Here is a 23,997-nt window from a genome sequence, read left to right on the forward strand (position 1 = left end):
GAAGAATCATTTGAATATATGCTAGATTTCAGCGCTTCAGTGATGAGCTAACCAGAATGTGCGTTTTTCTAGATTTCAGCGCTTCAGTAATGAGCTAACCAGAATGTGCGTTCTTCTAGGTACACAGCTCAATATTTCCCAGATTCATTCTTCAGAGCACAGCCATGTGTGCATGCATGTGTATGTATACATGTACATACAAGCGCACAGAGGTCAGAAGTCCACACGGAAGGTCTTCCTCAGCCCTTCTCCACCCTATTTTATTTTTCAGATGTGGTCTCTCACTGAACCTAGAGCCACCACTCTGGCTACGCTGGCCAGGACGCCACCAGGATCCTTCTGTTCTCCCTAGCACTGGGGAACACAAGTGCACGCTGCTGCCCCCAGCTTTTTATGTGGGTTCTGGGGTCTGAACTAGGCTGCTCATGTTTGCATAGCAAGCACTTAGCTGCTCCAGGCCATCCAGCAGCCTGGCTTTTGTTTCTTTTTGAATTTGCTTGTTTTCTAGACAAGAGATAGGCAGGTGCAGGTGAGAAGCGTAGCAGGGAGAGAGGAAAGCTCGTTTCCAGAAAACAGTGATTTAAAAAAAAAAAAAGCTACCCGGGTTGTTTATAACCTTCTGTCATTTATTTAATGACAAGAGTGTGCGACGGCCATGGATGGGAAGTCCCAAAGTGTGCAACAAATGCACTTTATAGCACATGCTCACCTTGTCCCTCCGGAGGCATAAAGACATTCTCAACTCTGACAATGTCATGCCTGACAAGGCACACACCACAACGACCCTGTGCCCTGAGTTATGGTGGTGTGAGGTATAGGTGCAAGCAGTGGCAGGCTAAAACCTTCAAGAGAGACACAGGTTGTTACCATTAAAAATCATGATTTATTTGCATGTGTTTGCCACGTGAGTGAAGGTGCTCTCAGAGGAAGAAGAGGGTGTCAGGTCCCCTGAAGTTGGGGTTACACACAGTTGTAATCAGCTTGATGTGGGTGCTGGGAACTGAACACAGGTCCTTGGCAGGAGTAGAACATACTCTTAACCATTGAGTCATCTGTCCACACCAAAAAGAATCTGTTAAGGCTTTGCTTTTCTGTTTGGGTTCATCCACAGCATCATGAGTTCTTTGGTTTAACGCTGTGACTAGAAAAGGTTCATGGGAGCCATGACTGCTGTGCTTGTCTGGTGGTGTCTGGCTCACTCCAAGATGCAGTTTTCAGGACTCCAAGCTGCGGAAGGGTAGAGCTTGGTTGTATTTTCCCTGGATCGAGTGACCCGTTCTTCATCCACATCCAGTTTCCCCTCTTCTGTTAAAGGCTCCCTCGCAGCTGCCAGGACAACTGTGGCGGATCTCATTACAGGTGGTTGTGCACCACCGCGGAGTTGCTGGGGATTGAACTCAAGTTAAGAAGCACTCTTAGCCTCTGATCAGCTCTCCAGCCCATGAAATCAATACTGCGTAACATCACAACAGTGCCTGCCCACCCTGTTGCTAAGGTCTAGCCCCTGTTGCTAAGGTCTAGCTGATGCTCCCCATCCAAACAGGAGAGCAGCAGAGGAGACCAGCAATGAGTGCAGAGGTGGGTGGGTAAGTGGAGAACCGCGCATGTCCTGAGGCTTCATGAGGCTTTGCGTTCCTGAGACAAAGATCCCAAGAGAGAGCGGGAGCCAAGAGTGATTGAAAGCTGGGCTAGCTTGAAACCGGAAGTGTCCTGTAGGACAATCAGAAGAGACAGGAAGAACTAGACAGCAGTGGTCCCGAGGGGGTGGAGTGCAGGCAGCTTCTCAGGTGTGTCTTGAAGGGGACAATGTTTGTGAACAAAATAATGAAAATGAGGACATGGCGCCCTGAGATATGGTGCAGAGAAGGTGTATTGTAAGTATGAGGGAGAGCACAGGCAGAGGCACCTAGAAGAGCTCAGAGTGAACATGGCCAGCGGAGCTGAACAGGCTACGTGGGGGAAGTGGGAAGGGAGAACCAAACTCCAAAAGGCCAGGAGATCAGAAACCAAGAAGAGCCAGCTGCCAAGAGGCAAAATGACTGGGGATATATTGGAATTAGAGAAGATGGGGGAAGGGCAGCCAACCTCTGGGCTGGGGATGCTAGCCAGGGGGTGGGGATTCTAGCCATGAGAACCCTGTAACAGGTAGGGACCGAGGGAGACTGGAGGCCAGAGTCCACTTTGTTTGAGACCTAACAGCCTGTGCCTAGGGAGCTGTAACTATTGACCACTTCTGGGCCCTTCTCTGAGCATGTCACACCCCTCCCTGGTGATGGGAACTTCAAAGTAGCGACCAAACCCATACCCTCCTTCCTTCCTGACCCTACCCAACCTGGAATGATAAGACTTCTTTGTGGTGAGGAAAATGAGGCTGAAGCAGGAGGATCACCACAAGTTCACAGTTAACCTGATCTACATAGCAAGGTCCAGGCTGGCCTGGGATTCATAGAAAGACCCTATCTCATTTTTTTTTAACCTGAAGAAGACACTTGATTGCAGTTTTTCAGAAAATGTCTCTTCCCTTCAGAGACATTCAGGTGAGCCTAGCAGACACCTGGTCAACCAGCAACTGTTTTCAAGGTGGGACGGAGGCTCTTATGGGTGCTAGGTCACTCCTGACTCACCCAACAAAATCAACATGGAGCCGCGTGACTGCTTGTCAGCAGTGAGAGAATTGTGTTCAGTGGCAGACCCACTAAGAATTATGGGTGGCACTCAGGAGCCCTGCCTGAATATGCCAGTCAGGAAACGGACATTACTGTGTACTCCAGGGAGCTGAGTGTCTGGGGTAGCCATCGGGAAAGGTTGTTTCTACCCAGAGCTGCCTCTCAAAGGCTCTCAAGCACATAACAAATCAAAGGGCCCACACCAAGGAAACTCTGGGGCCTCTGGCACACAGTAGGAGCTCAATAAATTCTGGATGAAATTTACTCATCTCTTACAAGTAATTTAACTAAATTGATAATTAAATGATGAGAATTTGAGGGTCCTCAAATATATTTAAATCACACACATAAAACTGTAAATTATAATTTTGAAAAAAAATTTATTTAACTCCATTATTTCCAAGTGGGGATCCTTAAACAGATGGTGAAGGCCTTGCCTACAAGTCAGAATTAGAACTCATCGACCCTCTGGTTATTACAGGTAAGGGGTAGTTTGCTGATCCATGAATTGAAATCTTATGCATTATTAAGAGGGAGGATTTTGTTCATACTCATGTGGAATGCTGTGTGTGTGTGTGTGTGTGTGTGTGTGTAGATTGGTGCTGGGTGCCTTTGCCTTTGGGGTCTCCCACTGACCTCAGAGCTCACTGATTTTGGTAGCTTGCTTTGGGGAATCCCTGTTTTTGCTTCGGCTGTACCAGGATTACAGGAGGGGTGCCACACCCACCCGGCATTTCCAGGGAGCAGAACTCCGGTGTTCACACTTTAAGGCATCCGCTTTCTGGCTGAGCCGCCTGCTCAGCCCCCAAAGTGGAGTTTTATGTGCACTTCTTTTTTCAAAGGAAAGAGGCCACAACTTTAATCAAATTACTAAAGGCTCCTGAGGGGAAAAAAAAACATAAAATATAAAGAATCTCCTGCTTTTAATAAGTGAGGATTCAACAACAGACATTTGGATTGCTTAATTTCAGTTTCCATTGACTTGCAGGCTCAGTGGAAGAGAGTTCCACAGGCTTAGTTACTCAGATACTAACAACTCTTTAGAGTCAGGCTTTTACATTTTTTGTAAAGCAAAGACACACCTGGGATGATTTTAAATGTACATGTAGACAATATGCAAATAAGAACTTTTAAAACACCCCCTTTCACTTGCTGGTTCCTCCAGTCAGCTTTTTTTCCCAGGTCCTTGGGATCTGGTCCATAACAACAGTGTGCAACGGCAAAGAGAAGCAACCATGTGCAAAAGAGATCGGAGATGAAAGAAAAACCACAAATGATAAGTCGTACTGCAGAGATTAGAGGCTGCCTTTCTGGTCTGCAAAGATGTCTCAGTCCCCACGTGCCCTCTGTAGCCTAAGCGCATGTTCCTGTGATCTTCCGCACTTGGGGAGGCTCCTGCAGAAGCACGCAGCACTGCCGGGCAGGGAAGCACCCTGGTCAGTGAGGTGTACGCTGGCTCTCAGCGGACCTTTATGTTGCTCACCAACCAACACTTGACCAACCAGGAAAAGACTTCGGGGGAAGAGGTTCTACACCCTGAAAGAGCCATGCTCTGGCTGCAGATTTAGAAGCACTGCAAACCTTTAAAGATGTGTACAAAATGGCACATGAGCTTTTCTGGGGAGAGATTCCATAACTTACAAACAAAACCAGGGTCTCACGTAGCCCAGGCTGGTCTTGAACTCTGTAGCGAACCTGATGCTGAACTCCTGATCTTCCCTTCACTATCTCCTAAGTAGCGGATAACAGGTGTGGTCACCAAGTGCAGTGAGTTCTGCACCCAGCAGATTTGGAAATGGGGCCTAGAAGAGCAGGAGGCAGCAGCATCCTGGCCCGCAGTCACCAGTCGCCGTGAGATGCGTGCGTCTGGGGCGTCTTTTCAGAAACCCTGTTGTGTTCTCTTAGTCAGTCCCTCCACTAAGATGCTGCACAATCAACTCCTAATGAAGCAGGGGAATTGTCAACTGTACAATGTGTCCTATAGCCTGATCTGTAATGTTCTGTGTAAAAATAAGTATTTCTCAATTAAAGTTGACTGCAGTAGGTGAATTCATCAATATAATAATAATAATAATAATAATAATAAAAATAATATTGCCCCAGAAACAAACAAAACTGGAATTTTGCTTTTTCCTATTTTTAAAGCCATGATGGAAATGAAAAATAAATCTTCCTGTTTTGGCTAAAAGTTGCAGACAATACCAGGGGTGGGCGGAGGGCGGGCCTAATCTAAGGTCGTATCATGCTTTTCACTGAGAAAATACCATGCACCAAAGTTAAGTTTTAGAGTATTTTAATATCCATTTTTTCAGTGGATGCATTTTGAAATTCTTAGAATTAACAAGTTAAAAAGAGCAGAGCAAAGGAAACATGGAAACACAAACAGTTGGTTCTTGCTAATTTAATTTCAGGATCTAGGCATGATGCGATTTTCAAAACAACCAATCAAAAAATGCTGACCTTGAAAATCAAGAGATTCAAGCGCAGACTTTTCTTTGGAAAGTACCGGTGCCTACAGCCCAGGTGATGGTTGCACACTGCCTTTGGCTCTGTGTCATGTGCACATGTGCAGGTGCAGTCCCCAGGAGTGAAGCCAGAGTGAAGGGAGCCATGCGCAGGCGTGGCACAGTCTGTGGGCTCGGCAAGCAGCTTAGGGGCTTATAACTGATGCTCTATGCTCATCTGCGTGGGATAACTGATGTATAAAATCGCTCTGAGCCGGGACCGAGAAGGGAAGCGCAATTGCAACGCCAAGTGACTATTTACACACATTCAGTTCTGGAGTATTGCTTCCTGCCCTAGGTTCCTAAGAAGTATTGCCACCCGAAGGACACCGAGTCCACTGCCTAGAAGCCCAACTGTCTCCAGCTGTTTGTTCAATGCCAACAGACCAGGCTGCGCAGCAGGCGTGCTGCAGAGCCCGTGATTCTGTGTTGAGGTATGCTTTGGGGCAGGGAGCTGGGAAGGCCTCGGGGGCCTGGCACCCTGAAAGAAGAAAGAATGTCTGTGGTTCTTCAGGAAGGCTCAGGGTGTTTCCTAAGAGCATTGCACCCAGCGCGAGCTGCCCTTCATCCAGGGCTCTGTTTGTACAATGCCCAACTGGACTACCTGCTCAAGGCCAACGATTCTCTCCAGCTGGTTTGCAGGTCTATGGTTAGGGGGAGGGCAGGAAAGAATCACAAACGCGTTTGTAGCAGAGAAAGGAAGAAGAGTTTGGGAGGGAAAATGTGCGTAGAGATGAACTTGGTAGAGCACATCTTACCCAGGACTGCAAGGACACCGACAACCAGCTAGCTCCTCGGCTATGCAGCCTAGAGGCAGAACAAGACCGGCACTCACTCAGAGAGCGCACGCCCTAATACTGACAGGCAGAAACCCAACATGCCCTAAATCCTAGGAAAGAATCAGGTAGTGTTTTTAAGAAAAAAAATCTGTGGCATTGTACAAGAATACATTCTTTAGAAGCAAGAGGTATTGTCACAACTGTCTGTTTTTCGAGTTGGAAGACCAACAGGGAGCCAACTGGGATGGAAAGTCTCCCAGTCACTAGGTCCACTCGGGGCCTGGCATGGCTGTGATGCTTGGGTGGCCATCCCAGGAGTCCCAGGGGAAGTTGCTGACTAGAACTAAGATGTCACCTCGCTAGCATCAGCAGGTTCTGTCTGTCTTTGGGCGTGAGTAACAATGTGACAATTATACAGTGAGGTTTACCAGTGAAAGGACACACCACAGGGCACGGCACGAGACCCCCCACCAAACAGAGCTGGCCCTCGGCTGCCTCTGAGCTGCACACCAGCGTCACCTGGAAAATGACGACGACAGGGCACCTGTAGCCTGAGCTCCAATCAGCACAAACTGGAGACTCAGCATGGAAAGACAATTCCAAGCAAGGCTAACAACCATTTTCCTTAGCTTCTCCGTGTCTGGCTGTCTGCACCTCCTTTGGCATACAGATGGTTCTGTCCCCCCATCGGTGCACAGTAAGAAACCCCTCTAGAGAGTCTGACTTGGCCAGCAGAGTTAAATCTTACTGCAGATCAGCAGTTCAACAGTGGCAGGACTGGACAAAAGGGCTGCCAAATCCCACTTGGAGCAGAGCCAGTTTTACTCCGGATCCCCACAAGGGGGAGCAGCACCCTGGGAGGCACCACAGGCCACAGTGGATGAGACATGAAACGCTGAGGGATATCTTGTCATTGATCTGCTGTGTCCTCTGCAAACTGCCCTGCCCACTCCGTTTCCCTCTACCAAAACTACCCTGTGCCCCCTCCCCATAATACACGTTTTGACAAATAAATAAATAAATAAACGCAACCCTCAGATGGCTGAGTGTCTCCCTCAGGCGAGTCGGCTTCTGAGACGAACATCTTCGCTCTTGGCTGGAAGACCCCTCTGTGGAGGATCAGGATGAAACACGGCTTTGAGATTCCTGAGGCCTGGTTTGTGAGCTTTGTGCCTGGTGAGTATAGGAAATCCTGGCCTGCGTGCAGATGAGCCCCTGAAACTGCCCAGTGTTCATGGGCCCAGGTACCCAGAGATGCCAGGAGGGGGCTTGCTGACCTTCCCAGCCCTGCTCCCCTTTATAGCCCCTCCCCCAGATGAGTTACTGGCACTTTATGTCAGATTCATAAATGCAAGTGTGTGCGTGTATGTGCTTAGAAAGGCCAGGTGACTGAAAACACTATTACGTTTATAGAAAAAATAAACTGGAAAACACTGTATGAGGAAAAAAACTTGTGAGAAAAGGCAATAAAAACGGTATCTTAACCACAGCTTTTTTTTTCTTTTTTTCTTGTTTTCTTTTTTTCCCCTAAAGAAGTCAAATAATACCCAGGGCCATGATTCCACCAGTGGCCTCAGCCATAGACTCAAGGCCAAACCCTGAAGGCACTTGTATTCCTCCACAGCTGAACGGATCCCCCAGGCTGGGGGCAGGCTTCCAGGAAAGGGAGAAAAGGAAAGAAGAGAGGGTGGAAATGGACCCCGATAACTGTGATCCACACAGAGATCAGGGCTGAAATGACCACATGACACCACATCCGGGAACAGGAACTGAGGGGCTAGAGAGCACGCCAGCCGGTCAGTACAAATATTATTGTGTGTGGATGAACGGAGCACCTCGTCAGCTCGCCATGCCGCCTCATACACTCTTGGAGACATTGAGCTTGGTGAGCTCATTGGCCTCTTCTATTCCCGTGTCTTTGCACTCCTCCTTCCCTATGGCTTTTCCAAACCGAAACCTTTCCTCAGCTTTGGCCGGCTCTCTCCAGGGCCTCTTAAAGGACAGATGCACTTCCTTGGCCTGTGTGTTGTCATCCGATCCCAAGGAAGTCTTGTCTGAGTACTGAACAGAAGGCACCAAGTTGGCAATCTCGTCCGTGGGAGACCGTCCAATGCTGCCGTCTACCTGCACACGGATGTCTGGGGAGATGGACAGCTGGTGCTGGGGCACGAGCCCATTGTCCATGCACTTTGGGTAAAGGTAGGTCTTCATCTGCCCTTTCCCCTTGACGTTCACAGTCCCGCGGTAGTCAAAGTCATAACCCATCTTGCTCAGCACACGGTAGCTCTCTTCGCTCACCTGGATGCGGCACTCAACACCGGTGGTGTCCATCCTGCTGGCGATGTTGACGGTGTCCCCCCAGATGTCATACAGCAGCTTGGTGGTACCTATGACACCTGCTGTCAGGGGTCCGTGGTTAAAGCCAACCCTGAGCTTGAAGTTGAACCACAACATATTGTTGTTGAAGTCATCAACCACACGCATCATCTCCTTGGCGAATTCAAAAAGGATCCGCAGATGCTCCTGTGGGTGGCCGCCCTCCTGACACTGGGCAGTGTTCAGCCCCGATGCTGCCATGTATGTGGCCCCAATGGTCTTGATCTTCTCGATGCTGTTATAGTCTGGCTTGCTCAGAAGTTCATCAAAGTCCCCGATCAGCTCATTGAGGACCCGGTAGCACTCCTTGCCCCCTTCGTAGTTCTCTTCGTAGAACTCACTGAAGTTGACGATGCTGGCAAAGATCACGCCTCCACTGTCGTGGTTCTTGGAGTACGTCTGGGAGACTTTCAGCTGCTCAGCCACGTGGTAGGGGATGATGTTCCTCAGCAGCCAGTCAGCCTGATCCCTCATGCTCTGGATCTTGGTGCGGTGCAGATCCGCTTCCACGTCCCCATGGTAGTGCAGGCGGTAGCTGACCTCGAACTCTCGGTTGAGAAACCAGACCAAGAGCAGCAGGAGAAAGAAGGTGAGAATGAGCTCCCTGCCTATGAGGCTGGCCGGCCTCCTGCTGTCCGGTAGCAGTGAGCTGTTGCATGGGTTCCTGCTGGCACTGGGGAGCAGAGAGAGGAGAAATGACACAGCTGCTCAGAACACCTCTAAGGAAGTCCCCAAACCCGCTCAGATCGTGAGCCTGCTTTGCTCAGGGTGGCTGAGTATTACCCTTGACATCCCGAGGCCAGAAAGCAGCCTGGTTATTCTGCAGGCTTCAGGGACACTTTTGTTTTATTTACATTTGATTCGGTTTCTTGAAACCAGGTCTCATGCAGCCAAAGTTGACTGTGAACTTGCTATGTAGCTGGAGGCTGGCCTTGCATCCATCCTCCAGCCTCCATACCCACGACAGGCTTGCAGTCCTGACCCACTAAGCCTAGCTCTAACTGCTTTTGAAAAGAATTCATTGGATTAAAAAAGATCTTTTCTTTCTCCTCAACTATTTCTTTTAGACAATCTCAACCTTATGGAAACTTTAAGTTTCATAAAACAAACACCCGGAAGCTCTTCACCTGGATCTGACAACTGTTAAATGTTGCCTCTCTGCTTCTCCTCTCAACACATACAGAGACACACATCACACACACACACACACACACACACACACACACACACACTTTTTCCTAAACATTTTGAAAGTAAGTTGCTGGTCTAACTATTTTAGTGTGCGTCTCCCAAGACAAGGCCATTTGAGACAATCTTAGCGTTTTCAAAAAGAATACGAGATGTGTAACATCTACTGCACATGGTGAGGGTGTCAGTCAGCACAGTGTGGGACAGTCTTTCCTCTGAGGTGACACACAGAGCTATCTGTCGCGGCTGTGGAGGAATCTAAGACAGGGACGCGCCACGCTCACACTGAGGGAGCTGCAGTTACGATGAAACATAACATTTCGGGGAACAGTCCTGTACCCTCGTCTCTTTTTTTCTCTTTTATTCACAGTCTTTTATTTTCTAAGTATAAATTCTGATCACAACTAGAGACTAATTTACACTAGAATAATTCAACTGCATGTCATCATTTCTTATAAAGGCATCTGTGATGTTACATAATGTTTCTTTCTTGAGACTCAGAAATTTACAGAGTTGAATTGTGTGTTCTCTACGTTCTTGGGAGTTATATCCTCCTTTGCATATATTGGGATTGTTGAATAATTTTAAATGTTGTGCATTTAGAATTTAATTAGACATTCCCAAGAACTCCTTTTCAGTGCTGGAGATTGAGCCCAGGCCCTTGCATTTAGGCAAATATTCTCTAAACTATAGCCCTAGCCTTCAAACCATTCTCCTAGAGGCCACACTTCCTGGATTTGCTACACAGCTAAGGCTAACCTTGAACTTCTAATCCTCTTGCTTCCACTTTCCAAGCATACACCACCAAATTTGCTTAGGCTTTTCCCCCCTCTGTTAAAAATACTGCATGCTCAATCATAGAAAATTTGGGGGAAAAGTAGAAATTTAAAAACCGATTCATCCATTGTCCTACTACCCAGGCCAGTTAATGTTAACATTCGCGTTTCCCCTTCCCTCCCTCCCTCCATCCCCTCCTACTTTTAGAGTAACTGCGACTGTTCAGTTTCTATCAGTTTTACAAGTTAATACATTTCTAAACTGCCTGAGGTAGGCTGTTAGATTTTATGTAAAGGTGGACTTGGTGACTGTGTCAATATAAATAGACAGAAAGCTGATGTGTCCTCAGGTGAGATGGTCTAGGGCACAGAAACCTTAATTCCTTAGCCACACTATTTAATTAAAGTTTTATTGTTACCTCTGACATAAGGGTATTTTAAAAGAATGGATTTAGGAAGGCCTGGTGGCACACATCTGTCACCCTAGCACCTTGGAGGCAGAGACAGGAGTGTCAAGAGTTTGAGGTTATCCTTGAGTACACAGCAAGTTCAAGGCCAGCCTGGGCTACCCGAGATCTTATCTCAAAAAAAAAAAAACCACGAAAGACAAGAAAGGAAAAGAAAGGAAAGAAAGAAGAAAGAGGAAGGAAAGAAAGGAAAAGGAAAAGTGAACTTGAGGTCACTGAGACACTCCCCAAAGAGCCGTCACAAAGGCCTGCCGTTGGACTGGTCCTGTGGTTTGCTCTGGTGGAACACCTGGAGAGTATGGGGGTCTCTGGCAAACCACACCTTCCCAGCCGGAACTTGGTGCCAGCTCTGCAGGGGAGGCCACCATCCTCGGAAAGGCTGGGACCGGGGAAAGGTTCCGTCATCCCTGGGTGACAGCCGCCAGCGGTCTCAGGCTGCTTGCACAGGCAGAGCAGTTCATGCTGACCACGCTCTCCCTCCAGGCTTTGTATGTGGCCTGCTATTAAGTCAGCTCTTGACTGAGATCCTCACAGCTCCCCCGGAAGGGCTCCTGAGAGAAGCTTCTCCTCTGCTGATCCCTGCACCGTGCTGAACCCTGGAATCCAGCTAGGCTGACAGGGGACCTGCACGGGTTCACAGCTCAGTGGTCAGGAACGGGACAGAGCTCTCTATGGTAGGATAGCCATGCTTATCTATTTTACTTATTTCATTGAGACAAATGGTAATGCCTCTGATTCTCAAATGCTAAGCAAAGTGACCACTTTGTTTAACTGACTAAAACATGAAGTTCTCTGGCTGGGCTTTTAAGCGGAGCTGGGGAAGGGTCTGGGCTCCTGTGAGCATGGCTTGCTGGTCTGGGGCTAAGTTTCGTTTTGCTTTTTCCAATGTTGCACATCGAACAACAGCCCCCTCTAGTAAGAACAGCAGGCTTAACATTAACTGCTCTAAACCTCAGTGGGAGAAACAGGCCACAGTACCCGTGTTTCCATAATCAATCTCATGCTCTCTCCTCACTTGCCGGACTCAAGCCTGCAGTAATTCTGCTGTTTCAGTTTCCTGGGGAACTGAACTTAGGTCAAAACTGCTGGCAGCAAAGCACCAATGAGTTTTATCATTGGCCCATACCTTTAAAAACACTTTATTAGTGTGTGTGCACGCGTGCGTGCATGCGTGTGTGATAAGTGAATGCAGACACACACATTCCACCTTGCGTGTGTCAAGGTCAGAGGGTAAGTCTGTGGAATCGGTTCTCTTTCTGCATTAAGCAGCCAGTGTTGTACTCTCCGAGCCATTCTGCCCTATACCAGATTTGGTTTTATTTATTTATTTTTTTAACTGCCACTTTATTTTTATTTTTTATTTATTTATTAAAGATTTCTGTCTCTTCCCCGCCACCGCCTCCCATATCCCTCCCCCTCCCCCAATCAACTCCCCCTCTCTCATCAGCCCTAAGAGCAGACCGGGTTCCCTGCCCTGTGAGGAGTCCAAGGACCTCACACCTCCTTCCAGGTCTAGTAAGGTGAACATCCAAACAGCCTAGGCTCCCCACAAAGCCAGTACGTGCAGTAGGATCAAAACCCAGTGCCATTGTTCTTGACTTCTCAGTAGTCCTCATTGTCCTCTATGTTCAGCAAGTCCGGTTTTATCCCAGGCTTTTTTAGACCCAGTCCAGCTGGCCTTGATGAGTTCCCGAAAGAACATCCCCATTGTCTCAGTGTGTGGGTGCACCCCTCATGAAATATTTGGTTTTATTAACAAGGGGTCTCGGGTCACTCAGACTGTCTTGGAATTAACTCACTATGTAGCTGAGGATGACCTTGAACTTTTGATCCTCTTGTCCTCCCTACTTCCAAGTGCTGGGATTATGGCGTGTGGTGAAACAACCAGCAATTCTTATTCTAAGATTGTGGACAAAGGTAGGCAATTCCAGTTCTAGATTCAAATAGCAAAGGCCAGTTTTCAAAGGGAGACTTTTGGTGTGTTAGTGGTTCTGGCGATAAGTGCTCTACCACTGAACTATTCCCAGCTCTTTGATTTTCATTTCCATTTTGAGACAGGGTCTCAAAAAAGTTGCTCAGGCTGGCTTTGAGCTCACTCTGCAGCCCATGCAAGCTTTCCTGCTCTTTTGGCCTACTGCATAGCTGAGATTACAGGTCTGCACCATCATGGCCCAGTCCAAAAGAGGAATTTGAGGTGAATAAATGTAAGAGTTAACTTATAACTGAATGCTGGGACATTAAATCGTGAATGGAAGTTAATAATAATGCATGTCTGTTACCATGCAAAAGAGGGGTTTTAGAATAGAAAAATAAATCAAAGAAACAGAAAACAAGAGGCACTTGCAGCTCTAACCAGCGAGTGAGGCAAGGCAGCTGTTGACATGTTGACATGTGGGGTCTATTAGGGCTGCACATACAGGACCACACTATCACTAGCCTCAAACTCACAGCAATGCCCTTGCCTCAGCTTCCAGAGCCTAGTATCACAGGCTTGCATGCCATGGTCGGCATCGTGTTACTGCTTTTCGAGGGCCCAATATAAGCTGAGTTGAAGATCAGTGGAGGACACTGGCACAGCATGTTCAGTGCCCTGCGTTTGGGTCCCAGGATTGGGAAATGTGGTTAATATGTGATATATTTCTTCTGTGAACTCTGAGTACTTTGTCGAAATTTCATCTGTGTGTGCTTTTTGTTCCACAAATGTTTTTCTGTCTGTTTTGGTTTTCTTTCCCTTCCTCTTTAATTTGTCATCCATTATTTTCCTTGTAACCTATTTATTATTGATAAGACTGGAAGATTATCTGTCTTAAGGGGCATGAAAATTAGTATTTTTCTAATTGTTGTAGTTTAAATATTTGTTTTTATTTTTGTGGTATGCATGTCTGCATGTACTAATACAGGGGCAGGTGTGGCTGTAGATATGAATGGACACAGCACACATAATTTTTACCTGTTCCCCTTCAATTTTTAAATTAAATATTTAACCCTTGCTTTACACTAAACATATAATTCAAATATTAATTATTTCAAATTTCTCATTAGATTATTTATTATCACTGTCTGTCTGTGTGGCATGACGAGGTTGTGTGGAGAGGCCAGGGGAATTGCTTTTCCAACCTCTCTTACATGGGTTCTGGGGATCAAACTCAGGTTGCTGTTCTCATGGTATGCACCTTTAACAGCAGAGCCATTTGGATGGCTTCAAGTCAAAATATTTTAGATGATAAATATTTTCTTTGATTTGTGAGAGTTCCTGCATAACATGCTAAAGTCTTGCATAAAACTAAACTAACTCTAATCAATGACTTACTGACCAATCACCTTCCCAGTAAGATACAACTGTGACTGGACACTTTAACACACAGCTATTGCTTGCTTTCTCAACCCAACACACACTTGTACAGTTTATTTGTGGCATGTGTGCCTTCAGGACACAGAGTGGAGAGACGGCGGCTCTCACAGGCCCAGGTTGAAAGCTTACCTGAAGTTCTGTGCTGTATCCAAGGGTGACATCACTATGGAACTGGAAAGAAAATGTATAAAAATATTATAGAAAACAAAAAAGACATTATTAAACTCAACCCAAGGGTCTGGAGAGATGGCTCAGGGGTTAAGAGCACTGGTTGCTCTTCCAGAGGACCTGAGTTCAATTCCCAGCAACCACATGGTGGCTCACAACTATCTATGGTGGGGATCTGATGCCCTCTTCTGGAATAGAGGAGTACATGCTGATATAGCACTAATATAGATAAATAAATATCTTTAAAAATGTAACGCAAAGTTTTAGTCCTTGAAAGCTATTTAAGATAATAAAGGAAGACAAGTTAGTAGTTAGTCATCTATAATAATCAAACTTGTAGTCATGTTAGGTATGTTTTCAAGGTTAAACAGAGAAATATTTTAGTTAGATAGCTGGTCTTCAAACACTTCTCTTTCGTAAAAGAAAAGGCGAATTCAGGCTTTTGTTTACTACCTGACAAGCACTGAACCCTGGTAGTTCCAGCAACAGCTGGGACTGGGCTGTAGGCTCAGAGGGCCCTCCATGTGGAGGAGGTCATGGTGCGAGGTAACCTACTAATTCCACTCCAAAACCTGCTGTTTGCCTTATAGCAGGAAGGCAGATGGGAGGCCACTACTTTGTCTCTCTGAATCACAAGCCAAAGCTGTGACTAAATGTCACCATGAGTGGTTCACAGCATCTGAGGTTAAAGGCTGTTGAGGAATTCCATACTCTTTGTATAGAGCATTGTAATGGCCAGGAATCCAGATGCCCCACAAAGGCAGGAGGCAGCCTCAGTTCGCTTAATGTAATTCCTTGTCACAGCCTCTCCGCACTGGCTGGCAGCTCCGCTTCAAATTGCCTTTTTCTCTTGGTTTGCAGAGAACATGAATATGTTTCACATTTGCTACAAAACGGTGAGGAAGCCGAGGATAGAGAGTCACTCTGCTCATAGATCACTAGTGCCCTCTGATTACCCAAGGACACAGCTAATAGTGCTGAGCAGCATTCACTACAGCGCTGGTCCACAGTGACAGCAATGACACTCCCAAGGGGCCCCTGGGAAGTGTGGCAGTCCCTGGTTGTGATAATAAGTTAGGGAGCAGGAATGTTAGACATATTAGATGTCCTGCAAAGTATAATGGAGAACTGTCCCCTGCAACTTTAAAACAACCTGCGCCCCCTTCCCCGGTCCCAGCAGATTTATAAACAGGTGGTTCTCTGCTGCACCTGGGAAGCACCGCTCTAAGGAGTTATGAGAAAAGCCTGATATTTAGATGTTACACAAACAGAAGGTTAACTGGCTTAAGAGATCATGAACTGTTGTAAAGTACTAACTGTGAGCATTCTGCTATCCTAGTCTCTATTCCATTTGCAACTATGTACTTAGCTGACAAAGCCAGTTGCTGGTGTAATAGGAAACTTGAGATACATTTTAGCAACTAAGAACAAAGTATGATGCACCTGATGGAACCTGCAGCCGAAAGCAATCTCACTGCTCTTTGCCCACATTGGATGTTTTTATTTTACTTTGTTGACTGGTTGCTTGCTTGGTTTGACTGGATGAGGTCTCACTCTGAGGCCCACACTACCCTCAAACTTCCTGTCTTTCTGTGGTCACCTCCCCTTCACCAGCTCTGGGGTTATAGATGTGAACTCCATGCCTGGCTCTTACAGGGTTTAAATGTCCCTCTAGTTCTATAGCACAGTGAGAACTAGCCCCCAGAGGTCCATCATGTGACTCCAATTCTTCTGTCCACATCACACTTTCTCCTCCTTAGCCCCTGCCAGAAGAATAGTTTTTATTTTTGTTTTATCCATGAAACAGGGTCTCATGTAGCCCGGAAGGCCTCAGACATACAGCCATAAAGACCTTGAACTCCTTCCTGATCCTCCTTCCTCTACATATCACGTGGTTAAGATTATAGGCACATGCCACCAAGTTTGGTTCTTCTAGTATTTTGTTTTGTTTGTTTGTTTTGCTTTTTTTGTTTGTGTGAGGGTATTTTATGCTTTTTAAAAAAGATGCCAGGCGGTAGTGGCGCATGCCTTTTATCCTAGCACTTGGGAGGCAGAGGCAGGTGGATCTCTTTGAGTTCAAGTCCAGCCTGGTCTTCAAGAGCTAGTTCTGGGACAGGCATCAAAGCCACAGAGAAATCCTGTCTCGAAAAACCACAAAAAAGTTTTTATTTATTTATTACATATACAGTGTTCCATCTGTCAGAAGAGGGGATCATATCTCATAATAGTTGGTTGAGAGCCGCCATGAATGCTGGGAATTGAACTCAGGACCCCTGGAAGAGCAATCAGTGTTCTTAACCTCTGAGCCATCTCTCCAGGTTCCGTTTGTGCTTTTTATTCATTTGTTTTTTGAGACAGAGTTTCTTTGTATAATTCTGGCTGTCCTATAACTTGCTCTTTAGACCAGGCTGCCCTCGAAATCACAGAGTTCTGCCTGCCTCTGCCTACTGAGATTAAAGGTCTGTCTCTCCACCATGCTCCCGGCAATCTATTAGTCTGGCTATGTAGCCTAGGCTGGACTCAAATTTGAAATCCTCCTGCCTCGGCTTCCCAAGTACTAGGATTTTAGACCTGCATCCCTCTGGCTTTTCCTCAGCTCTTTCATCATCCTGACTCTCATACCTTTCTTAGATCCCAATTCATAAGTCAGTATCCTACCACAGTCATGTGTCTGGCAGAGGCAGGCACCCAAGGACATCGATATTCAAATATATACAGGTCGAGTTCCCAAATCCAAGCGGCTTGGATCATGCTTGTGGAATTCTGAATATATGCACACAACTGATTATCTTTTAGGGACAGAAACTGAGTCTAAGTCCAAAGTTCACTTGTATTTCTATATATATATATATATATATATATATATATATATTATACACAAAACTGAAAGTAATGTTAAACAAATTTTTAAATAATTTTATGCATTGATCAAAGCTTGTGGACCCTAAGTTATTAGACTTCTGGCATTGGAATCATACCAACACTCAAAAATTTAGATTTTCTAGCATCCAGAGTTGAGGCTTTCAGATTAAGGATGCTCCACCTATGGTATGCTGTTATAAATGGTTTTATCTTTCTCATATCATCCTTATGGCACTTGAGTACTTTTGGGTTTTTTTTGGGGGGGGGGTAGTTAGTCCTGGGGACTGAACTGAGGGCCTTTGCAGGTCAGGCTGGTACTCTTTGGGTACTACGTGTGCTGGAAGCTATTCCACGTCATGATGGAAAACACATCACGCAGCACTGACACGGAGCCACTGCCGAGCCTAAGAGAGGCTAGGCGGGGGAGGCATGAGGTAAGAGTGCGGCCACGTACCTGTCCTGGCACAGGGAGATGTAGAGCAGAAGCAACGGCCCAGCCCCCACGATGGTGGCGAGGGAGGACCTCATCCAGGAGCTGAGCTGGCAGAAGTTACAGTAGTGCACCACAGCCACCAGCACCGCAGAGCCCGTGAACATGGTGGACTGCAAGAGAAGGCTCTGTTAGTGGTCTTCCCAACTCCACGGTGCCTCCACCCTGTCCGCAAAAACACCCATGCTCTGTTCAACATCAAGCATCTCTGCTAACACTTGTGATGCCTGAGTGTAGAGTCCCCCAGAGATGCGTGAGTTTGACAGGGGTGCTATCCTGGGAGGTTTGTGGAATCTTTGTGAAGTAGAGCCTAGCAGGAGGAAGTGGGTCTCTGGAGGGCAGGGCCTTGAGGTTTATGGTCTTTTCCATCTCTGCTTCCCTTCTCTCTGACTGTAAGGAGACATGGAGCCTCAGCCAGAGCCACATCTTGCCCACTATGACACTTTATACCCCGGAGTCCTAAGCCAGAACCAATTCGTTGCTCCTTACAATGTTTCTCATCACACACTGGGTCACGGTGACAAGAAGCAGCCATGAAACATACAGAGGTCTTCCTCTGGGTAACCTACCAGTTTTATATACAGATCACACGTCTGTCCCATAGCGCAGCACATGAGGTTACATGTCCGCACTGCTAGGAGAGTATTCCTCCAGGCATGTAAAATAACATCACTTTGACGGATAGAAAAGAGAAGCTGCTTACTGGGGCCCTATCACTATGGGATCAGTCACCATCTTTAGTCCTGCTAAGAGCACTGAGATGTGAGCTGATGCTAAGACACAGATGCCCCCTAGTGTGGCATGATTAATGAAAACCAAGAGACAGATACTGGGGTTCAACCCGAAGATCAGAAAAGCAAAGCAGCCAAGTCATAGAGAGCTCCTGCCTTTATGAAATCTTCAGACTGAAAGAGAGTGAGTTCCTGTCTCATCCAACCTTATGTTTCTCTCTGGTGCTGGGACTAAAGGCATGCACCACCACCTGGCCTCTATGGCTAACTAGTCAGGCTGCTTGGATTAGAGGTGTGTGCCACCACTGCCTGGCCTATACGGCTGACTAGTGTGGCTGTGTGTGTTCTGATCTTCAGGCAAGTTTTATTTATTAAAATACAAATGAAATATTACTACAGCCTGGTAGCTCTTCTCACACTCGGACATACACTGCAGTAGAGCTCAGCCTAAAGGCCAAGAAGCAAATCTTTCCCACAACTAGCTCATTCTTCATGGAGTTAACTCCAAAGCTCCTTCCCAGAGCAGCAGCTGATCCAGGAGCCTGTCAGCAGCTTTAGCAGACAGGCATATTATCTTGTGTCAAATGGGCTCATGGGGCAGAAGCCTCTTTATAAAGCCTGAGGTACAAATGTGTGCACTGCTGCAGCGCTGCCTCTCAGTACACCCTTCACATACCATTAGGCTGGGGATGTGACTCCGTGGCAGAACACTTGCCACGTATAAGCAAGGTCTTGAGTCTGAGCCTCATCATCCCCCAAATTAAAAACAACAGTGTGACAAATGAAAATTATCATAAATAAAAAGGCATGTAAAGACTCCTAGGCTTCCAAACACCATAGCTTGGTCTAGTTTCACCACGCTCAGAACTCCAACATAATCACACAGATGGACAAAGCCATCCAATACCAGGCCTGTTTGCTCTCTGCTATTCACTGAGCTCTGAAAGTGAAAATAAACAACCTCCATGTGATCTTAGCAAAATGGCTGAAAAGGATGGAAGCGAAATCAGAATTGTTCTTTGGGTATACATCTGCACCACTGTAAGTCCAAAAGGCTGAAGCTCTGAACCACAGGAAGTTGAGACTGTCTGTAATTGATCTGAAACTGATGGATACTGAATGAAGCCTTATACCTACTTTTCCGGCATAGCCGCCAGCACAAGTTTTTGGTGTGTGTGTGTGTCAACACAGGGTGTTGTATATACAGTCTAGACTATCTTCAAATTCTATGTAGTTGAGATGACCCTGAGCTCCTGATGCTCCTGTCTCCACCTTTCAAGTGCTGGGCCACAGGGACACGCCACCACGCCCAGCTCATGCTTTGTGTTTGAGGAGAAGCAGTGACAGAGGACTTTGAGGACTTGTGTGTCATCCCTATCCCAAGGAATCAGACTTAATGTGAGAGAAGGTACTGGGGAGCCGGAAAGCACAGAGAGAAGTTGGTATGCTGCTACTTACATGTATGTTTGTCTCAAACTCAGAGGTGATGTGTGAATAGACAGCCAGGGCAGGGAGAGAAACCAGGACGGCCCCTATGCAGTGTCGAGGGAGCCAGCCAGCGATCCATTCCAGCGACCGTTTTGTGCACATCATGACATGCTCTAGGAAGAACACCATTCTGGGACACAGAGGGCAGAGGATCAGGAGAAGAGGGTTAGCACACCGTGTCTCAATTGTCCCATGTTGCAGTTTCTGATGCTCGGAGTGAGGGGTGCATAGGGCAAAAGACTGTACCCCCTAACTTGTCGGTAAGTGAGTGAATGGCTACACCCAGATCTTCAAACCCAACTGTAAAGTCACCTGCTCCATTTGGGCAAAATACACCTATCAAAAACCTCCGTGGGTCTGTGAAAGAACAGGAACAACTCCAAATTAAGTCTCCTGTGGGTCAGGAAGCCCTGAATGAGGCCTATCTGGAGGTGTTCTAGGAGCACAATGGGAGAAGGTTGTTGTTAGTAGGCAGGGATAGAGATGCCTTGCCAGGGTCATACAGTGACACTCCACTGGGACCCACAAAACCACTTCTACAGTGCTTTTGTTTCCCGGATAATCACACAGAAACTATATTAATTACAACACTGTTTGGCCAATGACTCAGGTATATTCCTAGAGAGCTCTTACATCTTAAATTAACCCATTTCTTTTACTCTAAGTATTGCCAAAAGGCTGTGGCTTCCAGGTAATGTTCTGGCATCTTTCTCCTTTGGCAGCTACATGGCATCTCCCTGACTCCGCCTACTCTCTCTGTATCTTTGTTTGGACTTCCCACCTAGCTTTACTCTGCTAAGCCATTGGCCCAAACAGCTTTATTCATCAGCCAATAAAAGCACCACGTACACAGAGGACGTCCCACATCAGGTAGGTGGAAGAGGACACTGGGATCTCAGGATGGAGACTCTCTTTGGCTTATCGCTGGGGGTATGGACAGGCTCACTGCCTTCACCTTTGGTCAGGAACCACTGTGGTGATCAGTAGCACAGGCATCTTGCATATGCCAGAACTTGCACCTTTGGCTTTAAACCCAAAACAGCTATATTGGCTATGCTTAGCCAGAGCCATGACCAGCAATTCCCTATCCTCTGGCCATTTCCCACAGAGATTCAAGTACACTTTTAGGATCCCTGGGCTGTTCTGGCTTCCTAAAATCTAAATGAAAACAGAAGCCTTGGAACATTATTGAGAAAAACCACAGATATCCTCACAGGTGAGACTCAGAGCCCAGAGACAGGGGGACAAAGGGAGCTGAGTCCCAGCCAGGAGATGGAATGCTCAGAAGACTTCACCATGGTTCCCAAGATCATACAGTTTTAAGGGAAGGCCAGCTGGTTTCAATGCTTTTCTCAGGGCCGGGGTGGAAGGAGGAGGCTCTGAGCTTCCCTGGGCACCTATGTAACCCACCACATAGAAAAACGTCTTTCTGATCTGATATTAGCCTCTTTCCCCAGGGCTGGGGTGGAAGGAGGAGGCTCCGAGCTTCCCTGGACACCTATGTAACCCACCGTGTAGGTCTTTCTGATCCAATATCAGCCTCTCCCCAGGGCTGGAGTGGAAGGAGGAGGCTCCGAGCTTCCCTGGGCACCTATGTAACCCACCGCGTAGGTCTTTCTGATCTGGTCTTAGCCTTTGCCACTGTGACACTGTGTTGTCCACGTAGGAGTAAAGTGGCCAGCTGGCTCACCAGACTCCTACAGAGTGCACAGGTAGGAACACTTCTCTGCAGCTAAGCTCAGGTGGGGCTAATTCTTCCAGACTAGATATTAAGGGACAGGAAACATCGATCAAAGAGCTATAGTAAAAAGACATAGAGACCAGGAGCTCCAGGCTTTCAACAGAAACCTCAAGGGTTTGGGTGTAGGAGAATATACACAGGCATGAGGGGTTTTTTTTGGGGGGGGTGACACAAACGTCTTCAAATTATATTGTGATATTTGTACAACTCTTTAAATTCACTCACTTTAAATAAACTCACTGATTTCTACACTTTTTTTTGGCAGTGCCAGGTATTGAACCCAGGGCCCTGACCCCACCACTGGGCTACCTCCCCAGCCTCTGAATTCTTTATCAGAATGAATGAGTTTATTGCATGTGAACTGTCATAATAAAACTCGTTCTATTTTTAATGTTTGGTTTTCTGAGATTGGGTCTCACAAAGCTTAGACTGGTCTCAAACTTGGCAGCTTGCGAAAGAGGACCTTTGACTTCTGGTCCTTCGGCCTCCATTTTCCAAATGTCTGGGCTTACAGGTACGTACCACAATGCCCAGTTACATGTTCATTTAAAAGACAAAAGGAAAACAATCCAGATCTGGTGGTACAGGCACTCAAGAGGCCGAGGCAAGAAGACCAGGAGTTCAATGCTGGCCTAGGCTACTTAGTGAGACCGTCTGAAAATATAAAGAAAAAAAGACTGGGTGTGTATCTACCTCAGGAGACGACACTTGCCCAGCACGTGTGAGATCCTGGGTTCAATCCCCAGCACCACCAAAACAACCAATACAAAAGAAAGAAAAAGAACATATAGAGGCGGAGGCAGTTCTCGGCCTGAGTTCTGGAGTAGTTCCTGGCAGGATTTGTGTGTGAGCCATTTCTTAGGATGCAGGTGAGTGGGGCTGGAGCAGGGGGCTGCTTGTTGTGGCAGGAGGCTTCGTTCTGAAAGATAATCTAAGCGATGGTGCAGACACATCGTTCCAACTAGGGCTGAGGGCAATCTCAGTAGCTAAGTGGGAACTGCAGGATGGTAGGTAAGAAAGGAAGGAGGTGAGTGTCCCAGCCAGCCCACCTTAAAGGAAGGAAAGATAAACATGGAAGTCTCAGGACCAGAGCTAAGCTGTTTGTTTTTTCTGCTTTGGGGTGTTGCCATTTCTGATTTAGCTCAAGCTCTTGGGGGGCAATTATCAGCGGATTTAGCTAGGCTGATGCATGGCAGGGCTGGTCAAGGTAGTAGGACCACTGTCGCAGTAGTCAGGAGGAGAGCATCTTTTAGGATGGGGATACTTGGCAAGTGAAAGGCTCTGGGTATCCACACCTACTAGAAATGGCAGAGAGCTATGGGCTTCCTAGAACCTTGGGCCGGCCTTTTGCCTGTTTAAAATGGGCTGCTTTATTCTGCTATATGCATAGGTGATTGTCTTATTCGGTCATCATCACAGAAATGTCCTCCTGCAGTAGACAGGAGCACAAAGACCCACAGATGGACAATGTGAAGAGGATCACTCAGTCCTGAATGAGATGTCTGGGGCTGGAGAGCTGGCTCAGCGGATAAGAGCAGCAGCTCTTCCAGAGGTCCTGAGTACAATTTTCAGCACGTCCATGGCGGCTCACAACCACCTGTACTGAGATCTGGTGCCCTCTTCTGACCTGCAGACATGCAAGCAGAATATCTGAACACATAATAAATAAATAAATCTTAAAAAAAATAAATGGATGTCTTTACAAAACCCCTCTCCTCAAGGGTCATTGAGCTATGTAGAACAGGAAGTGGAAATATCGTACGAGCCAGAGAGTATAGACGATTCCAAGAAAACCGTGTCTTCCAGATACAACAGGACTGATGCGCATTTGAACTCAGAGAGACCATGGCAGCCTGCACCATGTGTCCGAGCCAGATGGGATCCCGGATCCCAAAGCTGAGAAGCAGAAGTGGACAGGAGCTCCCATCCCTAACCAAGAAGCTATCTTCAATTGAAAACTGCTTGCAAAGTAAAAATTATTTTCTCCAGGGGAGTCTCACTAGGCATATAAACCATACTCAAGGGTAGGCCCCATGCCCAGCAGTAGATGGCCAACACACAATAAAATCATTGCTACTTTTGTGTTTCTTGTGCTTTCTCTTTCTTTTGGCCTGTTTGTTTTCTAAACAGAAAGAAGAAGGAGGCATGGAGTTGGAATTCGATGGGCTGGGAAGATCTGGGAGGAGACGAAGGAGGGGAAACTGATCAAGAATATATTGTATAAAAATTATTTTCAATTAAAAAAATAAAATGGGCTGTCTGTCCTTTTATTATTGAGCTGTGTGAACTTGGTATGCTATCGGTTTTAGATCCTTGTCACAGATGTGACCTATTATTTCTTCCCACTCTTAGGTGGTTTTTGTTTGTTTTGAGACAGGTCTTGTGTAGCCCAGGTAGCCTTGAACTTGC

General features: G+C 46.7%; 1 protein-coding gene across 2 annotated transcripts in view; it reads right to left on the minus strand.

Annotated features, from left to right (window-relative positions):
- Positions 1 to 556: 556 nt before the first annotated feature.
- Adcy9 (adenylate cyclase 9) overlaps positions 557 to 23,997 on the minus strand; it is a 125,476-nt gene continuing 102,035 nt past the window's right edge. For both annotated transcript variants that reach the window (XM_041675906.1, XM_041675907.1), the window contains exons 8-11: positions 19,818 to 19,977; positions 17,593 to 17,741; positions 14,238 to 14,279; positions 557 to 8,998 (exon numbers count right to left, since the gene is read on the minus strand). In XM_041675906.1, coding sequence (XP_041531840.1) covers positions 7,807 to 8,998; positions 14,238 to 14,279; positions 17,593 to 17,741; positions 19,818 to 19,977 — 1,543 coding nt within the window. In that variant the 3' untranslated portion in view covers positions 557 to 7,806. The remainder of the gene's footprint in view (positions 8,999 to 14,237; positions 14,280 to 17,592; positions 17,742 to 19,817; positions 19,978 to 23,997) is intronic.

This window comes from Microtus oregoni, unplaced genomic scaffold (genome assembly GCF_018167655.1).
Source record: "Microtus oregoni isolate MIOR12 unplaced genomic scaffold, Mior012 000027F_ref0000203, whole genome shotgun sequence".
Lineage (NCBI taxonomy): Eukaryota > Metazoa > Chordata > Mammalia > Rodentia > Cricetidae > Microtus > Microtus oregoni.